The 24,771-nt window shown below is 38.2% G+C and overlaps 7 protein-coding genes across 8 annotated transcripts; 2 read left to right on the top strand and 5 right to left on the bottom strand.

Annotated features, from left to right (window-relative positions):
* Positions 1-37: 37 nt before the first annotated feature.
* LOC6646447 (ATP synthase subunit beta, mitochondrial) lies at positions 38-2,418 on the bottom strand. Its single transcript, XM_002069077.4, has 3 exons — positions 2,267-2,418; positions 1,762-2,201; positions 38-1,691 (listed from the first exon to the last, which is right to left on the bottom strand). The coding sequence occupies exons 1-3, from the start codon at positions 2,295-2,297 to the stop codon at positions 105-107; spliced, it is 2,058 nt and encodes a 685-aa protein (XP_002069113.3). The 5' UTR covers positions 2,298-2,418; the 3' UTR covers positions 38-104.
* An 828-nt stretch (positions 2,419-3,246) lies between these two features.
* Positions 3,247-5,086, top strand: LOC6646446. The gene is made up of 4 exons (XM_047011938.1): positions 3,247-4,250; positions 4,309-4,588; positions 4,652-4,845; positions 4,907-5,086. Exons 1-4 carry the CDS (start codon positions 3,394-3,396, stop codon positions 4,965-4,967), a joined length of 1,392 nt encoding a protein of 463 aa, XP_046867894.1. The 5' UTR covers positions 3,247-3,393; the 3' UTR covers positions 4,968-5,086.
* Positions 5,087-5,534: 448 nt separating this feature from the next.
* On the bottom strand, positions 5,535-10,504 carry LOC6646445 (H(+)/Cl(-) exchange transporter 5). Its single transcript, XM_002069075.4, has 11 exons — positions 10,368-10,504; positions 9,587-9,917; positions 8,645-8,811; positions 8,375-8,578; positions 7,676-8,308; positions 7,385-7,602; positions 6,861-7,320; positions 6,698-6,798; positions 6,466-6,629; positions 6,184-6,397; positions 5,535-6,115 (listed from the first exon to the last, which is right to left on the bottom strand). Exons 1-11 carry the CDS (start codon positions 10,452-10,454, stop codon positions 6,025-6,027), a joined length of 2,670 nt encoding a protein of 889 aa, XP_002069111.1. The 5' UTR covers positions 10,455-10,504; the 3' UTR covers positions 5,535-6,024.
* A 1,159-nt stretch (positions 10,505-11,663) lies between these two features.
* Positions 11,664-14,334, top strand: LOC6646444 (threonine aspartase 1). The gene is made up of 3 exons (XM_002069074.4): positions 11,664-11,722; positions 11,865-12,895; positions 13,054-14,334. Exons 1-3 carry the CDS (start codon positions 11,695-11,697, stop codon positions 13,135-13,137), a joined length of 1,143 nt encoding a protein of 380 aa, XP_002069110.1. The 5' UTR covers positions 11,664-11,694; the 3' UTR covers positions 13,138-14,334.
* A 113-nt stretch (positions 14,335-14,447) lies between these two features.
* LOC6646442 (flocculation protein FLO11) lies at positions 14,448-16,622 on the bottom strand. 2 transcript variants are annotated; one of them, XM_023178115.2, is made up of 4 exons: positions 16,464-16,622; positions 16,060-16,388; positions 15,058-15,997; positions 14,448-14,979 (listed from the first exon to the last, which is right to left on the bottom strand). In XM_023178115.2, the coding sequence occupies exons 1-4, from the start codon at positions 16,597-16,599 to the stop codon at positions 14,657-14,659; spliced, it is 1,728 nt and encodes a 575-aa protein (XP_023033883.1). In that variant the 5' UTR covers positions 16,600-16,622; the 3' UTR covers positions 14,448-14,656. The 2 variants fall into 2 exon arrangements, with proteins under 2 accessions (XP_023033883.1, XP_002069108.2); XM_002069072.4 differs by having other exon boundaries at positions 14,448-15,997.
* Positions 16,623-18,984: 2,362 nt separating this feature from the next.
* On the bottom strand, positions 18,985-19,858 carry LOC6646441. Its single transcript, XM_002069071.1, has 3 exons — positions 19,726-19,858; positions 19,352-19,662; positions 18,985-19,278 (listed from the first exon to the last, which is right to left on the bottom strand). Exons 1-3 carry the CDS (start codon positions 19,856-19,858, stop codon positions 18,985-18,987), a joined length of 738 nt encoding a protein of 245 aa, XP_002069107.1.
* A 2,616-nt stretch (positions 19,859-22,474) lies between these two features.
* LOC26529804 lies at positions 22,475-23,044 on the bottom strand. The gene is made up of 2 exons (XM_015177599.2): positions 22,847-23,044; positions 22,475-22,780 (listed from the first exon to the last, which is right to left on the bottom strand). Exons 1-2 carry the CDS (start codon positions 23,042-23,044, stop codon positions 22,475-22,477), a joined length of 504 nt encoding a protein of 167 aa, XP_015033085.2.
* Positions 23,045-24,771: the final 1,727 nt, after the last annotated feature.

Here is a 24,771-nt window from a genome sequence, read left to right as displayed (position 1 = left end):
AAGACTACACTATGAAAAATAAAAGCCAACAACAACGTTTTAAATTTTAGTAAAATTTAATTTGCAAAATTTCATCAATTTGATTGAAGATCAAAATTGTTGTTCTATTTCTTATTGTCCTCATCTTTTGGAGAATCTCCCTTTGTTTTTGTCTCGTCTTTCTTCTCTTTTGATGGTTTGGCATCCTTGGTGGAACTTGCCTTGGGCGGTTCAGCTTTTTTCGACGATGTGGCAGCCTTGGTTTCAGCTTTTGGCGGTTCCTTCTTTGGCTTCGAATCCTTATCACCCTTTGGCTTTTCTGCATTAGAGGAGGCATCTTTGGTCTCCTCCGGCTTCTTTTCATCCTTGGCAGCATCTTTGTCCCCTTCGTCTGGCTTCGCTGCTTTGTCCTTCGGTTTCTCGTCCAGTGCGGCAGCCAATTGATTTGCTTTAGCAACAGCCTCGTCAGCATCACCGACCATATAGAAGGCAATTTCCGGAATGTCGTCAAATTCTCCATTCAATAAACGCTTAAAGCCATCCACACATTTCTCGACGGGAACCATTTTACCTGGATGGCCGGTGAACACCTCGGCCACCTGGAATGGCTGGGAGAAAAAACGCTGCATTTTACGGGCACGCGTAACCGTTAATTTATCATCTTCGGACAGCTCATCCATGCCCAAAATGGCAATAATATCCTGAAGTGACTTATACGACTGCAATGTCTTCTGCACCAATCTAGCCACGTTGTAATGCTCTTCACCCACAATCTCTGGGTCCAGAATACGCGAGACTGAATCCAATGGATCTACGGACGGATAAATACCAAGCTCGGCAATTTGACGCGACAACACAGTGGTGGCATCCAAATGAGAGAATGTAGCCGAAGGTGCCGGATCGGTCAGATCATCGGCAGGCACATATACAGCCTGAACCGAGGTTATTGAGCCATTGCGTGTGCTGGTGATACGCTCCTGCATGGTACCCATGTCAGTGCCCAGCGTTGGCTGGTACCCTACCGCCGACGGTATGCGTCCCAATAGAGCGGACACCTCAGATCCGGCCTGGGTGAAACGGAATATATTGTCGATGAACAGCAAAACATCCTGACCGTCGATATCTCGAAAATATTCTGCAATGGTCAACCCTGTCAGCACAATGCGAGAGCGTGCTCCGGGCGGCTCATTCATCTGGCCAAATACAAGCGACACCTTAGACGAATCATCATCAATGGAGATTACCTTGGACTCGATCATTTCATGGTAAAGATCATTGCCTTCGCGTGTACGCTCTCCGGCCCCAACAAATACAGAATATCCACCATGTGACTTGGCAATGTTATTAATTAGCTCCATAATGAGCACAGTTTTACCTACACCGGCACCGCCAAAGAGTCCAATCTTGCCACCCTTCACATAAGGGGCCAGTAGATCAATTACCTTAATTCCAGTGACTAACATTTCCTGTTTTACACTTAGATCTTCCAATTCGGGTGCATCGTTATGGATAAAAGAGTAGAAATCGGATTTAACCTCACCGCGTCCATCGATCGGATCGCCCACCACATTAAGAATACGTCCAAGTACGGCCTTGCCAACGGGCACACGAATAGGATAACCCGTATCGATGACTTTCTGACCACGACGCAGTCCCTCGGTAGAATCCATGGCCACACAGCGCACTACATTGGCACCCAGATGATGAAAAACCTATAATGGTTTCCATTCAAAGCGATTAGATGACCCTTAAGGAGCTCCAAACCCAAAATTCTTAACATACCTCCAAGACCAAATGCTCAACTGGAGCATCTATAACTTCGATGGCATTTAGTACCTCGGGCAATTCATCCGGAAAGTATACATCAATCACGGGTCCAATGACAGCTTGTATCTGACCCTCACGACGTTTGCCCTGCAAATTCTTTGGAGCAGTTCCTCCGCCACCCTGGGTTTTGCCATCGCCTCCTTTTGTCAAAGCCTGGCCTTTGCCACCACCTCCAGCAACGTCATCACAAGGATCACGTGAGAATTCTGCAATTTCCTCGCAAACCTCTTCATTTTTCTTCTCCGTCTCCTTTTCAGTCTCATCGCCGGACTTCTTATCCTTGCGGTTCATCCAAGTGGCATGTAGATAGCGAGCCAGCGAAGGAAACTTCATCTTTGAAGGTTGTCCTTGCACATGGTTTCCATTATTCCATTTATAGCCAATACGGGCGTATCCTGTTAGCCAACAATTAACCCAAGTCATGTAAAGGAATAGCCATTCCACTCATTTTATTTCTTACCTGTGGCCAATCTTAACCAAGCTACCGACATTTCGTTGCGTTTTAATTTTTTTTTGGTATAATTTTTATTTTATTTAATATTTCTTTGAAAACTGCTTCTCGCTTTTAGCAAATTTCTGTGCCAGTTAGTTCACAACGAAATTAGTTGTGATATTAAATGACAGCTCCAACTCCTTGAGCATTTTGCTATCTGACATCCAAAGTCAAGGCCTACTTGATATAGGAAAGAATACCTACACATATTTCACAGATGTAAAACTTTTTGAAGGGACCAAATATTTTAGGGAAATAATTCTATAGGTACATATATTAAAAAAATAAATCAGATTTTCAGATCCCTTTTCGAAAATATAATTCGCTTCATGCTTAATTTTTATTATTAAAAAAAAACAAATTTTTAAAATAAATTTCCTTATTTTAAAAATGTTCAGAAAGATTTTTTTTTAAAATATATTTGTAATAAAAACTGTATGTAACAGACAAAAAGAAAGCCTTTATGACCCCATAAACTATATACATACATATATATTCTTCATCAACCTCAACAGTTAAGTCAATTTCGTGTCCGTATAAACACCCTGATCTCGGAGACTATAAGAGCTAGAGCTATCAAATTTGGCATACAGACTGCTGCAGTGTGCACGCAGGTTGAGTTCATTTCAAATTTTTGCCACGCCCCCTTTCGCTCCCGAAATTGGAACACAGAACAGCTAGATCATCATCAACATTTGTTATCTAGATTCGATTAACTACATATGTATGTGCGTCAATTTTTAAAGTTTATGCCACGCCCACTTCTCCCCCATAATTCAAAATAAATCGATTGCCTTTAAAAAACATGTACACATTATTATTTACCCTTAACTAACCATTAGTTGTGTGTTTCTTGAAATAATTTTTAAACATTTTTAATATTTTAAGTTTTTTTTTTAGTCATTAATATATTTGCCGTAAAATATTTAATATTTGTCAACAAATTTAATGATTAAAAATATCCAAAACAAAGGGTACAAAAATTTAGTCATTCTGAGGCAAGGTTGCCATGGTTACATGGACAAAACGAGGTGACCAGGTGGAGGGTTTCTCCAACGCATTTGTGTTTTTTATTCTTTGTAACGACTGAAACAATGGACGTGCTTTCGCATTATAGCTCACCTGTAATTGAATTCCCGGCATCCCAGCCACTTGAGAAGCAACACACGTTGGTGGATAATTGTACGGGAACAGATCCACCAGCCGCCAGTTCGGATGCGTCTACTGAAACACAACGAAGAAACAATGTGGCCTCTCAAACAGAACAAACAAGATTGGCCACTGGCGGTAGTGGCGGAACCTGCGATGAACGAGCCCTGGCCAAATGGTTGCGTCATATATGCCCAATGGTCGAGCAGGAATTAATGCATCCCACTCCCATGATGGATGAGCAGACAACTAGCCAGGGTAGACTTGAAAAAGAGGTCAATGTGCATACATATCAGAAATTGTCCATGGGCAGCAGTGCGGATAACTCACTGGGCGTGGGTTTGGCCATTTGGTTGTGTGTCCAGACAAATAATGCGCCTGTGCTAGTGGCCACAACAGTGGCACCCCACGACGACTGGTGCGAGCATGTGGATCAGCAGCTAAAACTCTTTGTGCCCCAGCGTATGTCACATGGCAACTATGTAATCTTCAACGAGGCCAAGACTTTGGCATTGAAGTCATGTTTACGTAGCCTGTGCACGAATCCCTTTAATAAAAACATTTTTGCCGGTTCCACAATGGATGGTGAGATCTTTGTATGGCTGTATGAACAGCTGCGCAGTGGGATCGGTGTCCACACCGTCGATCCAAATGTAGAGATCACACAATTGCACAGTGTGGCCTCGCCGCAGGGAGCAGCAGTGGCCCTTGATTGGGTATCGGAGAAACATCTGGTGGCCAGCTATGCCAATGGAGCCCTACACCAGTGGGTTATGGGCAAAGTAATGACTTTGGATTGGGAGTAAGAGTGTGCTATTGAAGTGAACTATACAAGCAACTAAAATTCTCTTTCCCGGCAGATACACTTTGCCACCTACAATTAACTCGGAAGTTACGGCCATGGTGGTCTTGGGACTTGAGGATTTCGTATTGGGCACCAATGATGGCGGTGTCTATCGCTGCTGGAGTAATGGACGGCAAAACGCCATGAACCCCAAGCACCTGCAACTAATGGCATTGCGTAGGCATCGTTTTATGGTCTCGACATTGTTGAAAACAGAAATCGATGGTCATCAGTTTGTTCTCAGCTGTGATCTAAGTGGTCAAGCCTTCTATCATGACATGCAACATGTAGATGAGGTTGGTTGGTAAACAGCCCAAACAGGGCCCAAATGCTAATGATAATATCTTTCTGTTGCTTAGGATGCCGCCCAGTTGAGCATACAGATTCCATTGCCATTTAAGAGTGTCATTGCCTGCAGTCAGGATGGTAATATTATCTATTGCCCCAGCAATGATGGTTCCCTGGACTATTATCGCATCAGCGATGGAGCTCATGCTCAAGTCAAGGGGGCCCTGCGCGGTCGTGGTAATTACATACGAAGCAGTGACAATGGGTAAATACAAATCTTTGTGGCTCTTTGATATGATTAATATTTATGTTCATTTTGTTTTTAGCTGTTGGCTCATCACAGGACTCTATGGCGATGAATTTCAAATATTCTATGTGGAGCAATAATCAATTCAATCCATTAATATGATTCGATTTTGATATTATCGCTTTTATTTGCATAGTTTTTTTGTGTGTTTAGTTTTTTTTTGATGTACGATTTCCATCTTCATATAATATTGCGGCTATTTACACGAGTTTCATTTTAAAATTTCTCAGATCTCTAACAAATATAATATGTAGGCTATCTTTCTATATATAAATATATTAAAGTTTTTGTGTGTATGTGTGTGTGTATATACGAAAATAGAATTGGAAACTAAGTGAAAATGGGCGGGAAAAGGGAGATAAGAACTTTAAGACATTCGTTTTTTTCTTTTCTTTTTTTTTATAATAATATTGTTTAAAATAATCGGGTATAGCGGATACTATATATAAATATATTGCATATAAAAACTGTTCACATCTTTCAAATTAAAATACACATACAATTACAATTCACAGATAAAGAAAAAGCAAAACGAACAGCAGTTTCTTCTTAACTTCTATCAAAAACATTTTTGTCAGTTTTTACATCATTCATCATAACAAAAAAAAAAAAAAGCTATAGACAAGAAATTGTATATGTTTTGTATGTGTGTGTGTGTTGTGTGTGTTCGAGTGATGTGTTAAGTTAATCTGACATCTCATGCATAATTACAAATTGGCAATATAGCATTAGAAATGAATATATATGTTTATAACCATTTGCACTAGTAAATAAATTATAATTTTCTTTTCATTTCTTTTGTTTCACTAAAATTAACTTTAACGAGATATATATGCTGTATATATATATATATATATAAATATATGTATAAATTTAATAGAGCTCCATACAATTTGCTAAATCTCTCACGTAACGAACGTCGTCTGTCTCTTTTCTATATCTGTGTTCGATCATAACTTTACTATACGACTTTAATTCCGTTTCTATCCACACGTTAAACTTTTTCACTTAAGCTTAAATTGCTATTTGCATTTTGCACATATCAAATATTGTTGGTATTTCGATAGTGTACAGGTAATAATAATAATAATAATAATAACTAGTAGATGCCCTGTGTTCTTGATTGGCTTCATAAATTCAATTGAAGAGTACCGTATTGGGATCTTCATTATCCATTTGTTTCACATGGCGTAGGACATCCTTTTTCGTAATCACACCCAACAGTCGTCTAAGGGAAGAGTGTATGGAATTGGTAATTTGTTCATTTAAAATGAAATCCTATTAGGTCCCACTTACCCATTGTGTGTGACCAGTGTTTGGCGTAAACCCAATTTACGGAACATATCGACAACAGTTTCCATTGGTGTTTGATCTGTTACTGTAATTGGCGCCATATCGAGAATTTTTTTTAACTTAAGTGGCGGAGGTCCCAGATTTTGTATGGGCGTGGTTGAGGTAAATAATACTATGGAACTGCTGTTGATACCCTCAATGAGACGCTTGCCATTGCCTATGGAGAGAAGTAAAATTATTCATAAATATATAAACCTATACGTTTCTAATTGCATTTATACTTACCAATAGCTAAATTAAGATCCCTACGCAATACAAAACCAACTAAATATTGATTCTCTCTGGATACTACAACCGGATAACCATTATGTTCGGTTTCCTTTAATAAATTCTCCACATCGTCCACCGTCATTGAGTCCTGTGTGATAACGTTTAACGTTTCATTGCGTCTAAAACAGAAAGAGATGATTGAAGTTTTAATAGAAAATTGGTTAAGGCAAAAAAAGAAACCACTCACTTGGGCTGCATAACATCGGCGGCCAGAGTTGTATGGGCAAATTCCTCCTTACTGTCGAGGAACGGATAACCATTAAGCGCTATGTGAGCATCGTAGATACCCTACAAGAACCAACAAGTTTAAGCAAGAGTTGATAATCTCTAACATAATGTTGAAGTTTTACCTGTCTACCCAAAGCATCGCCAACCCACTTGGAGGCCATGGCAGCGGCCATTAATGGCACAATATAACGCACTCCGCCAGTTAGCTCAAACATTATGACCACCAAGGAGACAGTCATGCGTGTAACGCCTCCTAAAACAGCTGCCGCACCGACCACCGCATAAAGACCTGGCGTAATGAGATTACTGTCCGCACATTCGCCGGTGAATAACCAAATGTTTGGATAACTATAAGCCAATTGCTCCACGCCGATGCCAACAATACGTCCCATAATGGCTCCCAGTAATAAGGATGGTATAAATAAACCAGCTGGCACTTTCATGCCAAATGTGAAAATGGTTAAAGCTAATTTAAGGATAAATGTTAACAAGAGCAAGAAAATGGATCTGTAGACACCAGGTCCGGGTTCGGTAACCTCAATGAAGCTGGTACCCGACGTCACATTCATACGCTTATAGTCGCTGCAAATAGTAGACCAAAAACCAGTGAGCAGACAAAACGGGGAACCGATTGATGGCTACTTACCACAATGGATTTGTGAGATCCCCGGGCGAACATTTGCTAACTAACAAAAAGGTTAACTCATTCATGTTCATGCGCGTAAATGGATTTGGATAGCAAATGATGCCAGTGATCAATGTAACGACAAGCACTTCCATTACTGGATATTGGCCCAGTTTGCTGAATTTTCTATAGCGACACCACCACAAATTCGCCTTAATAAAGAAGGTACCAATGACGCCCTAAAAACAGATACGAAAACGTGTTTATCAACATTAGTTTGGAGGTCCGGCTATGTTTATGGTATTTACTTACTCCCATGATGCCCAGAAAGACAAATGGTATCAGCTCAAAGAATATCCACGGCTTATTGTACTCGACAAAGAAGAGTACGGAATGTTCATTCCCAAACGGTGTTAGAGAACGCAGGACAAAAGCAGCAATTAGGGCACAGAAAAACGATCGCCACAATGTCTTCAAGGGGAAGTAGTAGGAGACTTCCTCTAGAGAAAATAAAACCCCACCAATTGGTGCTCCAAAAGCCACCGAGACGCCAGCCGCAGCTGCAGCAGATAAAATCTCACGTTTCTTTGCCTCATTGCGTCCGTATTTGGGAAATAGATGCGAAAATATGTTGCCTATGCAACTGGCTATATGCACCATAGGACCTTCTTTGCCCAATGTCAGGCCAGCGGACACAGAGAGCATTAGACCAACGGATTTAATTAATAGCGTCCATTTGCCAAGATAACCGCGAATAATAAAGCCCGACAAAATTGTCTTAATCTCCGGTATACCAGATCCACAGGCGTATGGGGCAAACATTCGGACCAGCGAAGCGCTTAACGACGCAAACAGCAAGGCCCAAAAAACATACGTAATGTATGAGATAATATATGGACCCGTACCATTGCGACTCAGGCCAAAGATCTCTGGCCATGTCTTCCACTGTAAAAGAAAGAAAAAGAATGAAATAAATGATTTGATAATAAAGAGAATATTATTAATACGTACCGTAGAGCAGTTGCCTTCATCGAATACAGATTGCTTGGCTGGATAGCAGCATTGCTCCCGATTAAACCAAAAGGCAGGCGGACATATTCCATGCTTCAAATCCGACATCCAGCTGGCTCCAATGTCAACCATGCCAGCCACACAGCCCGCCGCAATGCCTACTAACAGAACGCACAACCATCCCGAGCCAGCATCAATTGAACCCTGTGAAAAGTGAAATAATTTGTGGTTTTTGTTGCCTTTGTTCAAGTTGCTGATGTTAAAACTTACCTTAATAAGATCCCACACTGAATCCTGCCGCTTCTTGACTATATAACGATGACGCATACGATCTCTGGCTATATCCCGCTGCCAATCGATGGTATGAAAATCTTCATATTGCCCAATTCCGGGTATATCATCTTGTACATCCGAGGAGCCATAGAATGAGAGTGCTCCTAAGTAGGTATGCATGGGAAAATGAAATTTTTTTTAAAATAGCTTGTTAGGTTTTCTTTAGACAATAATAATAATAATTTATTCGCGACTAGCTATTTCAAACGATTCTTTCGAAATCAATCATGGTTACGAGTAAAAAGGGTTTCGCTCACACATATATACATGTGCTCTGGTAGATTTCAAATAAAAAACAGATGACAAAAAGTATGCCAATCAAGTGAGTTGGAGTTAGTCACTTAGAAATGTCTCTGTATATGTAAAAGATCGATTAAGCTTAGATAAGGGCTCTTTAGTGTTTTAATCTCTTGAAGCATATGGAAACAAAAAGTGTATCTTAGTTATTTTTTAGAGATAATCTGAATACCATTCAGAAAAAAGGACCGTGAAATGTGTTTTTGGAAACACATTTTCTGCTTCAGATATTCAAATATGATAAAGCAAAGTCACTAATATTCAAAATGATAATGGGGCGACTGGACGACATTAGCCCCCTACAATTATTGGCATATGTCTGTATGCTAATCATCGTTCGTCAACATCATCATCATCGTGATTGTGGTATGTACACATATGTATTAAATGAATAAAAATAACAAATAATAAATGAAATAAAAGTACAGCTGTGCCACGCCGGCACAATTGTGACCGGGTGACGTTGTCGTCGACGTCGTCGTTGTTGTCGTTGCCTTCTTAAATTCATAAATCTTGACTAATAAGCTAAATAAACGGACTGGGACTTTAATTTGGCTTCATCACACCACACACAAAACTCACCATCCATGGGATCGCCAAAGGCACTGTGAGTTGGCACATGCTGATGCTGGTGATGCAAATGATGGTGCTGATGATGATGCAGAGATCTTTGATTTCCAGTATGGAAATCCGTATCCGATTCGGTGGCTGTTTCACGATTCCCTCCTACGCTGCCGACGCCGCCAATAACATCACCTGGACTGGAACGCGGCGTTATGTCAATCATATCTTCATCATCTGTGCCTGGTGCTGTCAGGGATGTTGTTAGCTTGGAGTGGGGTGCCAATGGATGATCATGATAACTAGAATCGCCATCACCTCCTCCGCTGCCACCTGTTGTGTGACCATTTGACTGCAAAACAACACCAAAAAACAGAATCGGACAATTATAATTAATTTTCATTTACACAATGATAAGATTAAGATCTTTTGGCCTTATTACCATAACTATTTTAGCTGGAATGAAGTTTTTAGATTTTTCTTTGTAGAATTACTCAGCTATGCAGAACACATACTGACACACACACACACACACACAGAGAGACACAGATACAAGTACATACAGGTACTTACATAGAAACGGTAGAATTTCCGCCCCCATATGCCAGATATATCTATATATACATATGTACATATACATATATATATGTAAATGTATATGTATAGATAAGTAATACGTGTATCTGCGATTTACTTAACTCGTAACTACTGTGTGCATAATATTTATTTATTGTTTTCCCTTAACTGATTAATAGACCATAACCTGATGATATTTTGTTATCAAAAAAATTTGATGGCTTACCTTTTTCATTACTGTTTGATATGCCGTTATATAGCTATTACCCTCTGCAGCAGCCTCTCTGCTTCCTTTTAATGGGAATTTTTCCATTCCTTTTTAAATATATGTAGGTATATTGTGTGCGTATCAAATGTGTTTTTTTTTTTTGGTTTTTCGTGGCTCTGGCTACTCTTCTTCTTATTAAATTATATTGCGTTGCAATATGTGCAGAGACGCACTGCTGTGTTTTTCTTTATATTTTTATTTTCTTTTTTCTCCTTTCACAAGTGCGCGCACACACACACACACATACACACACAACAGCTTCTAACACACACATACACGCACGCATGCACACACACACACTCACGAGCGCGTAGACAAACACAAACAAATCAGTTTCTTTCACATTTCACTTGCGGCACTTCCGGTGTACTACTACTCATTATTATCTACGAATAAAACGACTCTACTATGTTATCTTATTACTTAATTTACAAATTCATTGTATTTTTTGTTGCTTGCATTGGTAAAATTAACAAGAAAAAATATAGTTGACTTTTGTGTGCGAATAATTTATTGCAAAAAATTAGAGTGGCCAGATGCCAACAAATGACAAAATACTAAATGAACAGTATGATTAAAATACCAGACAATGAAATAGTGTTTTGCAGCACTAATTAACATATTTAAATTTCGTTGTGCAGCAATTGGGACATAATTTGGTTTTTCGCACATGTCTCGATAAATTTCCTTGACTCAAAATTGTTTGTTTTGCTTTTTTTTTTGTTTCTTTTAACAAAATTTCATGATTATTATGGCTAGCTTGGGGATTTTAGTATGGTGTGTAAACACTATTTTGTTTTGGTATTTTTTTGTTAAGGGGATTATTGTGGGGTTTTTAAAATTTTCTTCGCTGCTATTGCACACTGTTTTTTCCAGCTCTACTCCTGGTTCTCTTTGGTCGACGGACGTACTCTTTTGTTGCATGTTCGACTCGATGGTCGGAGTCTGACTCTATTGCTCGATTCCGACCATTTCTCACGATTTTTACTCTCTTTTTACTCTCTTTTGCATAAACAGCGCTCTTTTGTTGGATGTTGCATCGAGTTGCATGTTGAATCGAGCTGCGACATCGAGTTGCGAACCCCCCAGTGCAGTGGCGCCGTCAAACATACTCATTTTCAACCCCTTTTAAATTAACTTTTTGAAATTTGTTTTTGTTGTCAAGTTGAAGAGTCGTGCGGACCGGGTTAGACGTGATGAGCTGTGCAAGTTTTGATTATAATTTAAACAAACGAATGCCGAAATAGCGCACCACTTGAAATACAAACCTGCAGTAACAATAACAATGGCCGGTTTCGTTGCGGTGCACACAGGTTCGCCTTGAAATTCTGAATAATCCTCCTCAATTTCCCCAACACACACATCAATCATTACACAAACACATATGTGGCAGTCTCTTTAGTTTATAACATTGATTAACGGAATAACGTATGTATGTATTCCTCTCGTTTATAGGCGCTGGAAACTGCATTGACGAAACCAAATATCAGCGCGTCATCAAGGAGGCCTGCATCCGGGCCACCGACATACTACGAAATGGTGGCAATGCTGTCGATGCTTGCGAGGCTGCTATCATGAGGCTAGAGAATTGTGGCTATACCAATGCTGGCTATGGCTCCAATCTCTGTATGGACGGGACGGTCCAGTGCGATGCATCCATTATGAATGGAACAACTTTAAATTTTGGCGCCTGTACAAATGTTAGTTGTGTTAAGAATCCCATACAGCTGGCACGTCGCATTTGTGATAACCAATCGAATCCCCAGCTTATGGAGCGTATACCGCCCATGATTCTGGCTGGCAGTGGAGCCGAACGTTATGCTGAGGAAATGGGCTGCACTATGATAGAGCCCACCGTGCTGATCTCATCGAAAGCGAAATTCCTATATCATCATTATAAAAGTAAATACGAACTAGTTGCTGGCAATCGCAGCAACAAAAATGCCTCTGTCGACGAGGAGGAGGAGGATGAGGAGGCAGAACAGGAGAATCAAGATTCCATTATGCCTGTGCCCGATCCGGGTAATGAGGTTGAACTCTCTGCCGCCCTAGACACAGTGGGCGCGGTGTGCGTTGATGCTTCTGGCCGGACAGCAGCTGGCTGCAGTTCTGGCGGCATACTATTAAAAGTCCCAGGACGTGTGGGTCAAGCGGCAACCTATGGTGCCGGTTGTTGGGCCACCGATACCGATGATCTATCCATTGCTACATGTACCACAGGCAATGGTGAGTATCTAATGAAAACTCTGCTGGCCAAAGAGATATGCAATGGAGCATTTACCAGCGATTGTGCGGTCACCAGTCTGCATAAAACATTCAAGCAAAAGTTTCTTGATTCACCATTGTTGCCGCAGCAGCAGGATCTTTATGCCGGCGCCTTGACATTGCTCTACTATCCGAAACAGGGCAGCGGCGAGGTGATGTGGAGCCATACAACGCAATCATTTTGCGTCGGATACATGGCGACAACGCAGAAAGTGCCAAAGGTTTGTATGCACAATTTTTGCAGCCATCGACTATCCATCATCCGTTTGGAGGCTAATTCTGTCTGTCTGTCTGTCTGCCTTTTTGTTTATGTATCTTTATGTATATGTATGTATGTGTAATGTATATTTGTGTTCTCTTTTTGTCGATTTTCTTGCAGTTTGTATTCTCGCCACTGCCCACATATAGTGTCCCGGGACGGTCGTGCGTCGTTAATGGTCACAATTTCCCTCTGCGCATTTAATTATGGATAGGCCAAAATATAGTCAGCCAACTAGCCAGACGTTGGCACTCGAGTCAAGTCAGACATTCAGTCATCCATCCAAGCATTCGACCAATCATCAATCCTTCACCTCATCGTCGTCGTCGTCATTCACAAAGACTCGGCATTTGCAGCAAGCTAGTTTTTTTTTTTTTTTTTTGTATTTTTTCTGCAATTCATTTGATTTAATGTTTAATTGCCGCAACAATCGCTGCCAATGAAAAAGAAGCAGCAGCAGCAACAACAACATCAATCAGGAGCAAATAGCCATAGATTTTATCTTGCTTTTGTCTCTCTGCATGAAAATTATTAAGAATCATTAAATGAAAACTTTTCATTGTATATACTATTAAGCTACATATATATCTAAATATCATAGACACACCCACACCGTTTCCCCACCCCTCTTTGTTATGGTGTGTACTACTAGCAATGAAATAAGATTTCAAATATCATTTTAATTTCTCCTCGTTGAACTTAAGCTGAAGCGAAACACAACTGCTCGCTATATAAATCAGGCAAAAACAAACGCCCAGTGAGTGTAACCCAAAAATATCATATTCAACTAAAATATGTTTGTATCCATATTCTCAATATATATATATGTACGTATTATATGTATATGTATGTGTGTACACAGTTTTCGACAGTCTGACGTATGTGTGCATATGTTTGGTTTATGTCCGAGTCTTTATGGGGCCATCACCCATGTACAGAACCTAACCCATTAATCTCGACGACATTAGAATGAATCTACGAACGTTTTATGCTCAAATCATTAACAAGGCCTTTCTTTATTTCTAAATTTCTAATTTCCATCATCACTTAATAGTATCGACTAGATTGTGTGAGCAACTGAAATGCTTTTTTACATTTAATTTAGATTTAACTCATTAATTTAACTATTAAGCTAATAATAGTTCGGACAAGTGTTTGTTCCAAAAAACAAAAAAAAAAAAAAAAACAACAAACAAACAGAAGAAAACACACATATTCAGTCGATCCATAAAATTTAGTCTTAGCTATAATTTCTCATATTCATACTATGTACATAATATGTAGTGTATATTGTATTTTGTTGTACGACTGTCGACAACCTTGACAGAGATTAACAAAACAAAAAATAAACAAAAATCTAGTAATTAAAGATCAACGCAAAATTGTTGACAATAAAAACAACCAATTATTGTTTAATCTTTCTCTCTTTATAAATTTTAATATATGTGTATTTAATATTTACATACGTGTTCATGTAGTTAAGTAAAAAAAAATAAGTGTAGCAACAAATCGTTGAAATCACAATTATGATTGATTATCGTTTTAGGACTTTAGTTTTGTTTTTATGACGATAGCCTCGCTTTTTGGTATAAATTTTTGCCATCAATAGATTCTTGTGAAGCAACTGTAGACAAGCAGAAGCCTCGATAGAAACTGAAGAATCGATTGAAGGCGTTTCATTACCTGAAGATTCGGTCGTGGAAGCGTGGGCAGTTAAGGATTCTTAAGCTGCTGGAGAATCGGTTGTAGTAGAAGCATTTGCAGTTGAGGAATCGGAAGTTGCTGAAGAATCTGCTGTAGAGGAAGCTTCGGAAGCTTCTGAAGAAATGGTTGTGGAAGAAGCATCTGCTGCCGTAGATTCTGTAGCTACTGCAGATTCGGTTGTGGAAGAAGCATCTGCTGTCGTAGATTCTGTAGCTACTGAAGATTCAGTTGTGGAAGAAGCATTTGCAGTTGAGTCAGAAGCTGCTGAAGAATCGGTTGTGGAAGAAGCATCTGCTGTCGTAGATTCTGTAGCTACTGAAGATTCGGTTGTGGAAGAAGCATCTGCAGTTGAGGAGTCAGAAGCTGCTGAAGAATCGGTTGTCGAAGAAGCTGCTGAAGAATCGGTTGTGGAAGAAGCATCTGCAGTTGAGGAGTCGGAAGCTGCTGAAGAATCGGTTGTGGAAGAAGCATCTGCTGCCGTAGATTCTGTAGCTACTGAAGATTCGGTTGTGGAAGAAGCATTTGCAGTTGAGTCAGAAGCTGCTGAAGAATCGGTTGTGGAAGAAGCATCTGCTGCCGTAGATTCTGTAGCTACTGAAGATTCGGTTGTGGAAGAAGCATCTGCAGTTGAGGAGTCGGAAGCTGCTGAAGAATCGGTTGTCGAAGAAGCATCTGCTGCCGTAGATTCTGTAGCTACTGAAGATTCGGTTGTGGAAGAAGCATCTGCAGTTGAGGAGTCGGAAGCTGCTGAAGAATCGGTTGTGGAAGAAGCATCTGCAGTTGAGGAGTCAGAAGCTGCTGAAGAATCGGTTGTGGAAGAAGCATCTGCAGTTGAGGAGTCGGAAGCTGCTGAAGAATCGGTTGTGGAAGAAGCATCTGCTGTCGTAGATTCTGTAGCTACTGAAGATTCGGTTGTGGAAGAAGCATCTGCTGTAGAGGAATCAGAAGCTGCTGAAGAATCGGTTGTCGAAGAAGCATCTGCTGCCGTAGATTCTGTAGCTTCTGAAGAATCGGATGTGACAGCTGAAGTAGTCGATGTTGTGCTGACCGTCACCGCACAACTGGCTGGCCATTGAGCGACACAAGCCATGGTTGTGGTGTCGTAGTATGGTGTTGCCGAAGAACATGACAAGGGAAGGGCTATCCAATTGACGGAATTTCCACTAGGTTTTTGGCAATACGCATAACTATTGCATGTGGTGTCCGCATAGATTCTGGTATAGAAGAAAGTGTATGATGTCTGGCTGCTGGCTGCTATGCAGATATCCTGTAATTCTGCGGCATCGGGAGTCGTGGCAGGGGCAGCTGTTGTTGTAATAGCTTGGAATTCCTCATTGCTGCAAGTCGGCTCTAGACTCAACTGCAAAGTAAATAAAATTTAAGAATTAAAGGGAAATTTCGAATCCTATTTGTAGAACCTACAAAGGTGGCCGTGCAATTGGGCACACAGAGAGTGCCATAGTCAGTGAGTGCACTAAGCACACACACTTCATTCGTGTCGCACTCGTATACGGTCGATGTCAGAGCCGATCCGCCGGAACACCGGGCATATTGATAGCTACTGACACAAGTGTACAAGTTGCTTCCGCTGCTACAACTCTCACAATCCGCCCCATTGGCGCTAGTGCCACTGCACACATCCAGATGATCAGAGTCCGTGCCCACTGTGGATTTGGCTATACAAACTTCTGCATTATTGCTGCAAACATAGCCATCCGTACAATTTTGTATGCTCCCAACAGATGAGCCCTCTTGGTGAAAGAGAGTGAATACGTTTACTTTCTCCGTTACCAATCATTATCATTTGTCTCTATGACCAAACTTACTCATGCAATTGTAATATTGAGTTTGACTAACACAATACGCATCGTTGACATCCTGACACTCGTTACATGTCTGTGCCCTGGTCGCAAGGATACCCATCAGGACAAATAACCCAATCGTTTGTAGTCCAGTCTTCATTCTTAGTTTTGTTTCACTTTTGTGCTTTGGTTGATGTGATTTCGTTTACTGATATGGTATACACCAAACACTGTAACTTATATAGCCTAAAAGATTTGCAAAATTTAACCTTCAACGACGCGTTTATTGGTCCTTCTCGTGATAAAAGTGTTTACTTCATTGTACGCTTGTCTGTCAGAGTGTCATATAACCATAAAGTAATATTGAAGCATTTTCGGGGAAGCATAATAACAAACTAAATATACAACGAAAAATTGGCAAAGGCCCTGAGACTACACCAAGTTTTTGGCCCTCTGATAACAGATAACACAAAAGACATTTAACGGGTCGATACATATACCAATTTAAATAAACGACTAAAAAAGCAACTATAAAATATCTCAAAGCAACAGAAGGCTATAGAAGCTTTAATTTTTCAATCAAAACCTTATCCAGAGAATTCTAAACAAAATTATTAGTGAAGAAGAAAAAAAATCTGCACCTACCCTTTGTCTCATTATCCTCCCCGCCTGTGGCTCAACTTCCAAGAACAAGTATCATAGGCAGAGCCTCATTAAGCCAGTGCGGGGCTTGTAGCAATAAAAAAGTTTCGATAACTTTAAATACAAATCAGAAGATAATTAGTATATGAATGTAAATCGGTCAAAAACTGCCATCTTTACAGATTCGCAAAGGTAATGGTTTTTTTTAATTTATTGAATTATTCATTCAATTATTTCCAACATTACATACATTTCATTAAAGCCACATGATAAAAAAAACCAGAGGGCCGGGGCTAACTTCGACCGCGTCAAAGTTTGTATACCCTTGCAACTTTTTTGGTATCTTTTTCCTTACCTATAGCCATCAAAGTGGAAAAGTTTTATCTAAAAAGACTAATGTTTGCTGAAGAATGGTCTACAATCTTAGCATAGGAAATAACGACGATATTGATCAAAGTCACTGTTTTCGACCGATCGTCCCTATGGGAGCTATATGATATAGTCACCCGATATAGTCACCCGATCAAATTTGACATAGTCGTTTATATGTATAATAATCTCACCAATATTAAATTTCAATACATTAGCTCTGAAAATAACGAAGTTATTGAGAAAAGTCACTGTTCGTGACTTTGCAGTTTGTAAAGGAGCTTTATGATATAGTGGTCTGATCCGGCTGAATCCGAGATATACAACCCCTGCAGTATATACAAGCCTACATGCTAAATTTCAACTCTGTAGCTCTTACGGTCTAGGAGGAGTTTGCGTTGATCCAGACGGACGGACAGACGCACGGACAGACGGACATGGCTAGATCGACTCGACTTGTTGATCCTGATCAAGAATATATAAACTTTGCGGGGTCGGAGATGCTTCCTTCTGCCTGTTACATACATTTTGGCGACTTTAATATACCATTTCACCCTATGGGTGTATGGTATAAAAACAGAGTGCCGTGGCTAACTTCGACCGCGTCAAAGTTTGTATATCCATGCAAGTTGTTTATTTCTCTTTCCCTACCTGTAGCCGTCAAGGTGGAAAAACAGACAAATGTTAAATTTGAAAGCAATCGAGTCAAAAGTAACCAAGTTATTGACAAAAGTCACTGTTTTAGACCAATTGTTATAGTTTATATACTTTATGCGATGCACTTTTTGCAAGGATATAAAAACAGTGTATTAGGTTTTCCAGCTGTAATATAGAAATAGTTAAAACCATGGACGGATCCGCATGGGGAAATGAGTTGTGGGGGTCTAGACACCTCCGAAATGTCAGTCTTCAAATTTGTCTTGCTGTTTCGATAAATCCTTAATCTTGATTTATTGATCTTTTTGTGATTGTAAAACGGAAAATTTGATACAAAGCTTTTAAATTGTAACTTAAAAACTTAATACCAAAAGAGTAGATAGGTATATAGAATGCTGACTTAAGTTGTTAATACCAGTGACTAAGAAGAAGGAAAATGCAAAATTCGTTGTACATAAGTGAGTGTAATATGCTCTAAAAAATCGAGGGAAGTGTTTTAGAGTTATGAATATCACATAATTTTCAATTTTTTATAATCCGAAAGTTATGGCACAGAAGTTTTAAGACTCGCTCCAATTTTTCGTTATCGGAAACAGGGAAAAAATAGGCAAAAAGGTAGCTTGGAAGATAGAATTCGGTTATAAGGACACTCAAGGAACTAACGATATGCCGCTCCAACCGAAAATATTTCTATTATTTTATTTTTAATATTTAAAATAAATTTCAATTTTTCCTTTTGACTTAAGTAAAATATTTATCTATCAAAAATTAAAAAAAAAAACAAGGTTTTTGTTTAACAACTTTATTAATTTTTTAAAAAATATGTATGCATTTTATGTATTCATGTATATAAATCTTTTGTTGATTTTCGGGTTCTTTAGCAACCACTTGGCTTGGTGGTCACACAAGCGTTCTGGGTATTATCGTAGTACGGTTTGTCTGTCGGACACGAGATATAAAGAGCCGTATTGAAGGCAGCACTTGTGCTAGCTCTTTGACAGTAAATGTAGCTTCTGCAAGAGCTATCCTCGGTATTAATGGTATAGAAATACAATTTAGTGCTCGATGCAGCATCATCGCAGACATTTGTATAAACGCCAGTTGTTGTAGAAGGAGCCACTGTGGTCGTTTTCACACTGCCATCATTGCTGCAAGTGGCCTCTAGATCCAACTGGGGAAATGAAAAGAAGGGATCATGAAAGCCATTGGGGGGAGAGGTCTTTTTTTTTGTTTTTGAAACCTACAAAGGATAGTGTACAATTGGGTACACAAATGCTACCATAATCCGTAAAGGCACTTAGCACACAGACTTCATTGGCCCCACAATCGTAAACGCCTGATGCCACTCCACTGACACAGCGTGCAAATTGATTACTGCTGACACAGGTGAAGGTGGTGGTGGTGCCACTGCAACTGCCACAATTGCCAGTGCCACTGGATCCACATACATCCACAATTGGATCTGTTATTTCGGCCGCGGTCACACAAACAGCCGGGCTATTGCTGCAAACTAGTCCCGTGTCGCAGGCTTCCAAGTCTCCCGTTATCTCATTTTCTAATTGATGAAAATTATAATTTAAACACAACATGCAAATCTGTGTTGAATCAATCGTCTTACTCATGCAGTTGTAATAATGCGTTTGATTGTAGCAATAGGCCGAATTTGCTGTCTGACACTCTTTGCAAGTTTGGGCCGTTGTCGCAAGGATTCGTAGACCAACAATGGCCAAAATAGTTAAGAGCTTTTGCATTCTGTAATAATTTTCCGTTTAATCGTATACACGAACTGATCTCAACAGTATCTGAGCTAACGTCTTTTATACCCGAAAAAGAAAAAGAAAAAAACTCCCCCGAAAATTGAGCCAAGTCAAATAGTAAGTTTATGATCTCTGTCAAAGATAATGCTGTTGGCTTAATTTTGATTATGTTTTCAAAATTTGAATCATTAGGAACATATGGAGCCCAAAGAGCAAAGGCTCGTGGCCTTAACAAAAATTTATTTTTTTCGATTTTATAACTTTATGTTCTTTTCCATGAAAAAAAGAAAACATAAAACCGCAAAAAACTAGAAACTTATATTTTTTTTTGCTCTCGTTACTGGTAAAAGTTCAATCATGAAGAGTCAAATGAAAGATTCTATTAAGTAAGTATATATATTACTATTAATTGCAAAGCGTTTTCTAAACAAATTTAGGCAATTTTGAAACATAAACTTTGTTTCACAAAACTGTATTTTCAAAATCGATGATCAAAAAAGGATGACTCGGTTGGTTATCGAAAACTTAATCGAAATTTATTGTGAAAGTTTATTCCATTCCGACAAAAATTTACATACAATTAAGGATCAAAATGTAGACCCCAAATGGATTTTTTATTTTAAAAAGTTGCCTTTTCATCTCGTTAAAGTTTAAACCCAGTGAGTTGTCTAATTTGGATAAATCCTCATAAACTAAATAAAATTACCGAGCCAAAAATCATTTTTTGATCGGACTCTCCCCAATGATCCATGGAAAGATAGATAGATGGGTCACCTCTAAATTCCTTTTTGCAGGTACAAAAACAGTTTTTATGACAAAAATTTTTTAATTCTCTTGAAAGATATTTTGTAATGTGTTCAAACGCGTGAAACAATAAATTGTATAGTATGTTTAGATAAAGGAAACATATTGCTTAGCATATGTAAGCAATTTTTAACTTGTAATTATTATGTTATGTTTAAAGACAATGGGGCTAAATTAGTCTTTTTTGGAATATAGTTTTCTGTTCTTAAAAGTAATTGCTTTTCGTCATTAGGTAATGCCGATATATTCATATACATATGTGTTCCATCACAAAATAAATACAAAATTCTTCAGTTTGGACCTGCAAAAAAAAAAGAAAGACTTCTAAAACTTAATATAAGAATAGTTCAAGACTCTTTAATTATCTATAACTTATTGGCGAATTGAAATTGGGATTTTTTCTTTCGATTTTATAGTCTATCATTTTCTAAATAAAGCGTAGCACAAAAGATATTTTGTAACTTATGTGAAATTTTCTAGTTTTCCAGTTCACGGCCACTGTTAGGGCCTTTGGGCCACCCTGTAAACATAAACTATTATCAAACTATTATTTCGTGGTATATTACAAACTGCAAACCATCAAAACGTTAACAAAATACAGAGGAAGACCCATGAAAATGTATATGATGAGGCAAAAAAAAAAAAACGATTTTTTTTATTGTTGTAATTTAATCAACTGGAGGCTAATTATTTTAAAAATTGTATAGAAAAAACATGTAAAAAATCCAACTTTTGGAATTGTAATGTTTTTGTGGCTATTTGTTTATTTTTCACGTTATTTTTCAGGTGGCTCACAAGGGGTAAGCCTTTTGTATGTTTTTTAAACGAAAAGCGACTTAAATTGGGTTACTAATACCATATACTTTCTTTGAGTAAAATAAGAAAGAACCTCTCCAATAATATATTCAGTTCCATATTCGGCCAAGCCATCTATGTATGTATATCTTTTGTGAACGGAACAAAACCCGACTCGAACTTTTCCCTACCACTTCTCTGAAACTACACAAACCTCATGAGACGCTTCTAAATTCATGCCGGCCATTGTATGTGTGGCTCTGTGTAAATGTTTGAGTAGAAGAATGGGTTTCTAAATTTTATATGACATGCCAATATAGTTTATAGTCAAGTATCATATATCACATATATATGCTTCAGATTCTTATCTGCTTATCTAAAGGTCATTTCATAAGCAAGATTGAAAGACCATATCTAGATACTCTTTCAGATACAGATCTCTAGAGTCTATATGAATAAACTGTAAGTAAGTAATATATAAAACTATTAAATCCTTTTTACCAACATATTCCATCGGAACCAATCCTAGCTAGAGGATTCGGATGATTCTCGCTCTTACTTATCTGACAAATAAACAATATTATTTATTTCAGATAAGTCTCAAAATTAAACCCTGGCAATAAAAATTGTCTTTAATATATTACGTATACGTCATGTTGTTCATTAAATATGCTCAATAATTTGAATTGAATTACGTATACGTCATGTGGTTCATTTAATATGCTAAATAATTTTGTATTAGAATTTAGAGCAATAAAGAAAACATTCATTATTTATCATTTATTTTTTTCAATGTGAATAGATTTTCTTTTTAATTTTCTTGTTTTAACAATTTAGCATGTACATTTGTAGTTATACACTTTCAAGGCTAAAAAAATGTATAAACATTATATTATTATTTTATTATTACACTGTATGCTAATAGATCATTTTAAAGCTACAGGAAAAAAGGTAAGAAGACAAATTACCAAAAATTGAGCTGATGTGTCGAATGTGTTTGTTGTCTAATCTTCAGCAATTGCTTGGTTTAGTGCTCACACAAGAGCCGCTGGATGAGTCAAAGTAGGGGGAAGCTGAAGATTGGCAATTTAGTCGAAAGGCAATCGATGTGGTCGCTGTTAGACTGGCTCTCTCGCAATATAGATAGCTATTGCATGTGCTATCCGCCGTATAAATGGCATAGAAGTACAATGATGTTGAATAGCTAGCTGAAGCCACATCACAGGCAGCCTTCAGTTCATCTGCGGTCGGTGCAGTGGTTGGCGGAATTGTTGGAACTACCGCTGTATAGTTGCTATTGCTGCAAGTGGGAGAAGACTAGAAAACAAAAAAACCAGAGATTAATTCAATTTCTTAAAATGACAGAGACCAAAAGAAACTTACATTAAAGGACTCGGCAGCGCATTTGGATATGCAAATAGAACCAATAATTTGAGCTTCTACAATACACACATCATCGCCATCACAGTTATATACTTTCGACATTACAGCTGCATTATTGACACAGCGTACATACTGATTTTGACTGGCACAGGCGTAAGAATTGCTTCCAGAACAAGTTCCACAATTTTGGCCACTCATTGAAGCACCGCACACATCGATTATAGTCGATCCATCGACAGAAGTAGTTGGAACACAGACTTCAGCATTATTAGTACAAACTTTTCCATCGCTGCAACTTTGAAGTGTGCCCATTTTCTCATTGGCTACCAATAGAATAATTCATTTTTATAGACTATAAAGATCTTTTCAATCTTCTTAAAGTCCTTACCCATGCAATTGTAATATGTTGTATTGGTGACACAATACGCTGCATTTTCCGTCTGACACGTGCCACAGGTTTGTCCCTCTATTGTGGCAATGCGCCATGTGCCAATTATGAAAAAAACTACCGTGAACTTCAACATACCGAAAGAGTTTGCAAAACTGATCTGCTTAAGGTTGTCTTATATAGCATACATTTAGAAGTTTATTTTTTTACTGAAGCATGTTGGCGCAGTTATGAGATAATATTTAATATGATTCTAACCTTGTGCTCGTCCATCATTCCATGAACATAGCATATGATTATTATTATTATCATAAACTTATATAAGGAAATAATAATCACTAGACATTTACCTATTTTTAGCTCGGACCACGAGAAAGAGAAATTTTTGGCTGTTTGCTGAAAAAAAAGCCGTCATTTCGTTTTATGTTAATATCTAAATTACTTAAGGCATTTGGTTTGGTTTTAGAAATTAAAAAGAAATTTTAACACAACTTAAATCATCCATCATAATTTTGTAAACGAGAGATGAGTAAAATTAAGGGAATCTAAAATCTGTTTTCAAAATCGCAAGATTCAATAAGTTATGAAACAAACGACTTTTTAATAATAAATATTATATGGGATCTGGATCTTCTAAGGGGATTTTTACACCTGGAACCCCCAAAAAAGGATAATTTTTGAACACTTTTCCAAGGAAAACTATTTAATATTTATTTTAAGGGGTTTATATATCTGAAATTGCATATATTTAATTCAATGGTTTTTTCTTATAAAGATATTAAAAGAATTATAAAGGATAATACGACTCCTTAAAACAATGATGTGAGTAAATCGTCTCGCCGACTTTGGCATGTCTTTTTAATTATTTTTAGCCTACCCCACGTGCAACTCTAGTCTTATGGACCGCCTAGTTAAACACGTTTATACGTATATTTTCCATGGTTCTTGTCCGATATTAATCAAATTTGACAAGCTGGTAGAAATTAGTAAGACTAATTAGTCAGCTTAAACATTAATAGGCAAAAAATTAACAAAGCCAACCGTTTTTTACTAAATTATGGATTTAGAATTTTCAGTGGGCGGAAGTAGGTATGGAATAAACAAACAAACGTTTGTATTTTAATTTTTTTATATACTCTTGCAATCCTTGTCCATAATATTCTTAAATGTTCTAACCTCTTTTTCTGTAACTCAATTCATCAATACATAAACAAAACCTTCCAAATATCATTTCCATTTCGTTTTCTTCTTTTTCCCCATCCTATTATACATGCATGCCGCGACTGGCACGCATACACACACAGTTTATGTAGCGCTGCGTCTGACGTGACGTAGTAGGCTGATTTATATTGACTTTAACATGTGTTCTATTTATCCGATCTAATTGAAATTTTGGCATCTGATGATTTATTAAAAAGACTATAACATTAGCAAATTTCTTAAGGATACTCCAACTCCTTCATTAATTTTTCGTATATAACTATGTGATGAAGTGGTCCGATCCGTATGATTTTCGTACTTCATCTCACCCAGTTTA

This window comes from Drosophila willistoni, assembly GCF_018902025.1.
Source record: "Drosophila willistoni isolate 14030-0811.24 chromosome XR unlocalized genomic scaffold, UCI_dwil_1.1 Seg143, whole genome shotgun sequence".
Lineage (NCBI taxonomy): Eukaryota > Metazoa > Arthropoda > Insecta > Diptera > Drosophilidae > Drosophila > Drosophila willistoni.
The sequence above is the reverse complement of the archived record's forward strand: the minus strand, read 5'-3'. Positions and strand labels throughout refer to the sequence as shown.

Excerpts from the sequence above, each read along its gene's own strand:
- LOC6646442 (XM_002069072.4), bottom strand. The coding sequence starts at position 16,599 with ATGAAGACTGGACTACAAACGATTGGGTTATTTGTCCTGATGGGTATC. Across the intron at positions 16,389-16,463 it reads TCAATATTACAATTGCATGA|AGGGCTCATCTGTTGGGAGC; the intron begins GTAAGTTTGGTC and ends TCTTTCACCAAG. Across the intron at positions 15,998-16,059 it reads CCAATTGCACGGCCACCTTT|TTGAGTCTAGAGCCGACTTG; the intron begins GTAGGTTCTACA and ends TTTACTTTGCAG.
- LOC6646446 (XM_047011938.1), top strand. The coding sequence starts at position 3,394 with ATGGACGTGCTTTCGCATTATAGCTCACCTGTAATTGAATTCCCGGCA. Across the intron at positions 4,251-4,308 it reads GTAATGACTTTGGATTGGGA|ATACACTTTGCCACCTACAA; the intron begins GTAAGAGTGTGC and ends CTTTCCCGGCAG. Across the intron at positions 4,589-4,651 it reads ACATGCAACATGTAGATGAG|GATGCCGCCCAGTTGAGCAT; the intron begins GTTGGTTGGTAA and ends TCTGTTGCTTAG.
- LOC6646444 (XM_002069074.4), top strand. The coding sequence starts at position 11,695 with ATGGCCGGTTTCGTTGCGGTGCACACAG. Across the intron at positions 11,723-11,864 it reads TTTCGTTGCGGTGCACACAG|GCGCTGGAAACTGCATTGAC; the intron begins GTTCGCCTTGAA and ends TCTCGTTTATAG. Across the intron at positions 12,896-13,053 it reads CAACGCAGAAAGTGCCAAAG|TTTGTATTCTCGCCACTGCC; the intron begins GTTTGTATGCAC and ends ATTTTCTTGCAG.
- LOC6646441 (XM_002069071.1), bottom strand. The coding sequence starts at position 19,858 with ATGCAAAAGCTCTTAACTATTTTGGCCATTGTTGGTCTACGAATCCTT. Across the intron at positions 19,663-19,725 it reads GCATTATTACAACTGCATGA|AAAATGAGATAACGGGAGAC; the intron begins GTAAGACGATTG and ends TTCATCAATTAG. Across the intron at positions 19,279-19,351 it reads CCAATTGTACACTATCCTTT|TTGGATCTAGAGGCCACTTG; the intron begins GTAGGTTTCAAA and ends TCATTTCCCCAG.
- LOC6646447 (XM_002069077.4), bottom strand. The coding sequence starts at position 2,297 with ATGTCGGTAGCTTGGTTAAGATTGGCCACAG. Across the intron at positions 2,202-2,266 it reads TTGGTTAAGATTGGCCACAG|GATACGCCCGTATTGGCTAT; the intron begins GTAAGAAATAAA and ends GTTGGCTAACAG. Across the intron at positions 1,692-1,761 it reads TTGAGCATTTGGTCTTGGAG|GTTTTTCATCATCTGGGTGC; the intron begins GTATGTTAAGAA and ends AAACCATTATAG.
- LOC26529804 (XM_015177599.2), bottom strand. The coding sequence starts at position 23,044 with ATGAGTGGCCAAAATTGTGGAACTTGTTCTGGAAGCAATTCTTACGCC. Across the intron at positions 22,781-22,846 it reads GCGCTGCCGAGTCCTTTAAT|TCTTCTCCCACTTGCAGCAA; the intron begins GTAAGTTTCTTT and ends TTTGTTTTCTAG.
- LOC6646445 (XM_002069075.4), bottom strand. The coding sequence starts at position 10,454 with ATGGAAAAATTCCCATTAAAAGGAAGCAGAGAGGCTGCTGCAGAGGGT. Across the intron at positions 7,321-7,384 it reads GATCTCACAAATCCATTGTG|CGACTATAAGCGTATGAATG; the intron begins GTAAGTAGCCAT and ends TACTATTTGCAG. Across the intron at positions 6,398-6,465 it reads GGATCTTAATTTAGCTATTG|GCAATGGCAAGCGTCTCATT; the intron begins GTAAGTATAAAT and ends TTCTCTCCATAG.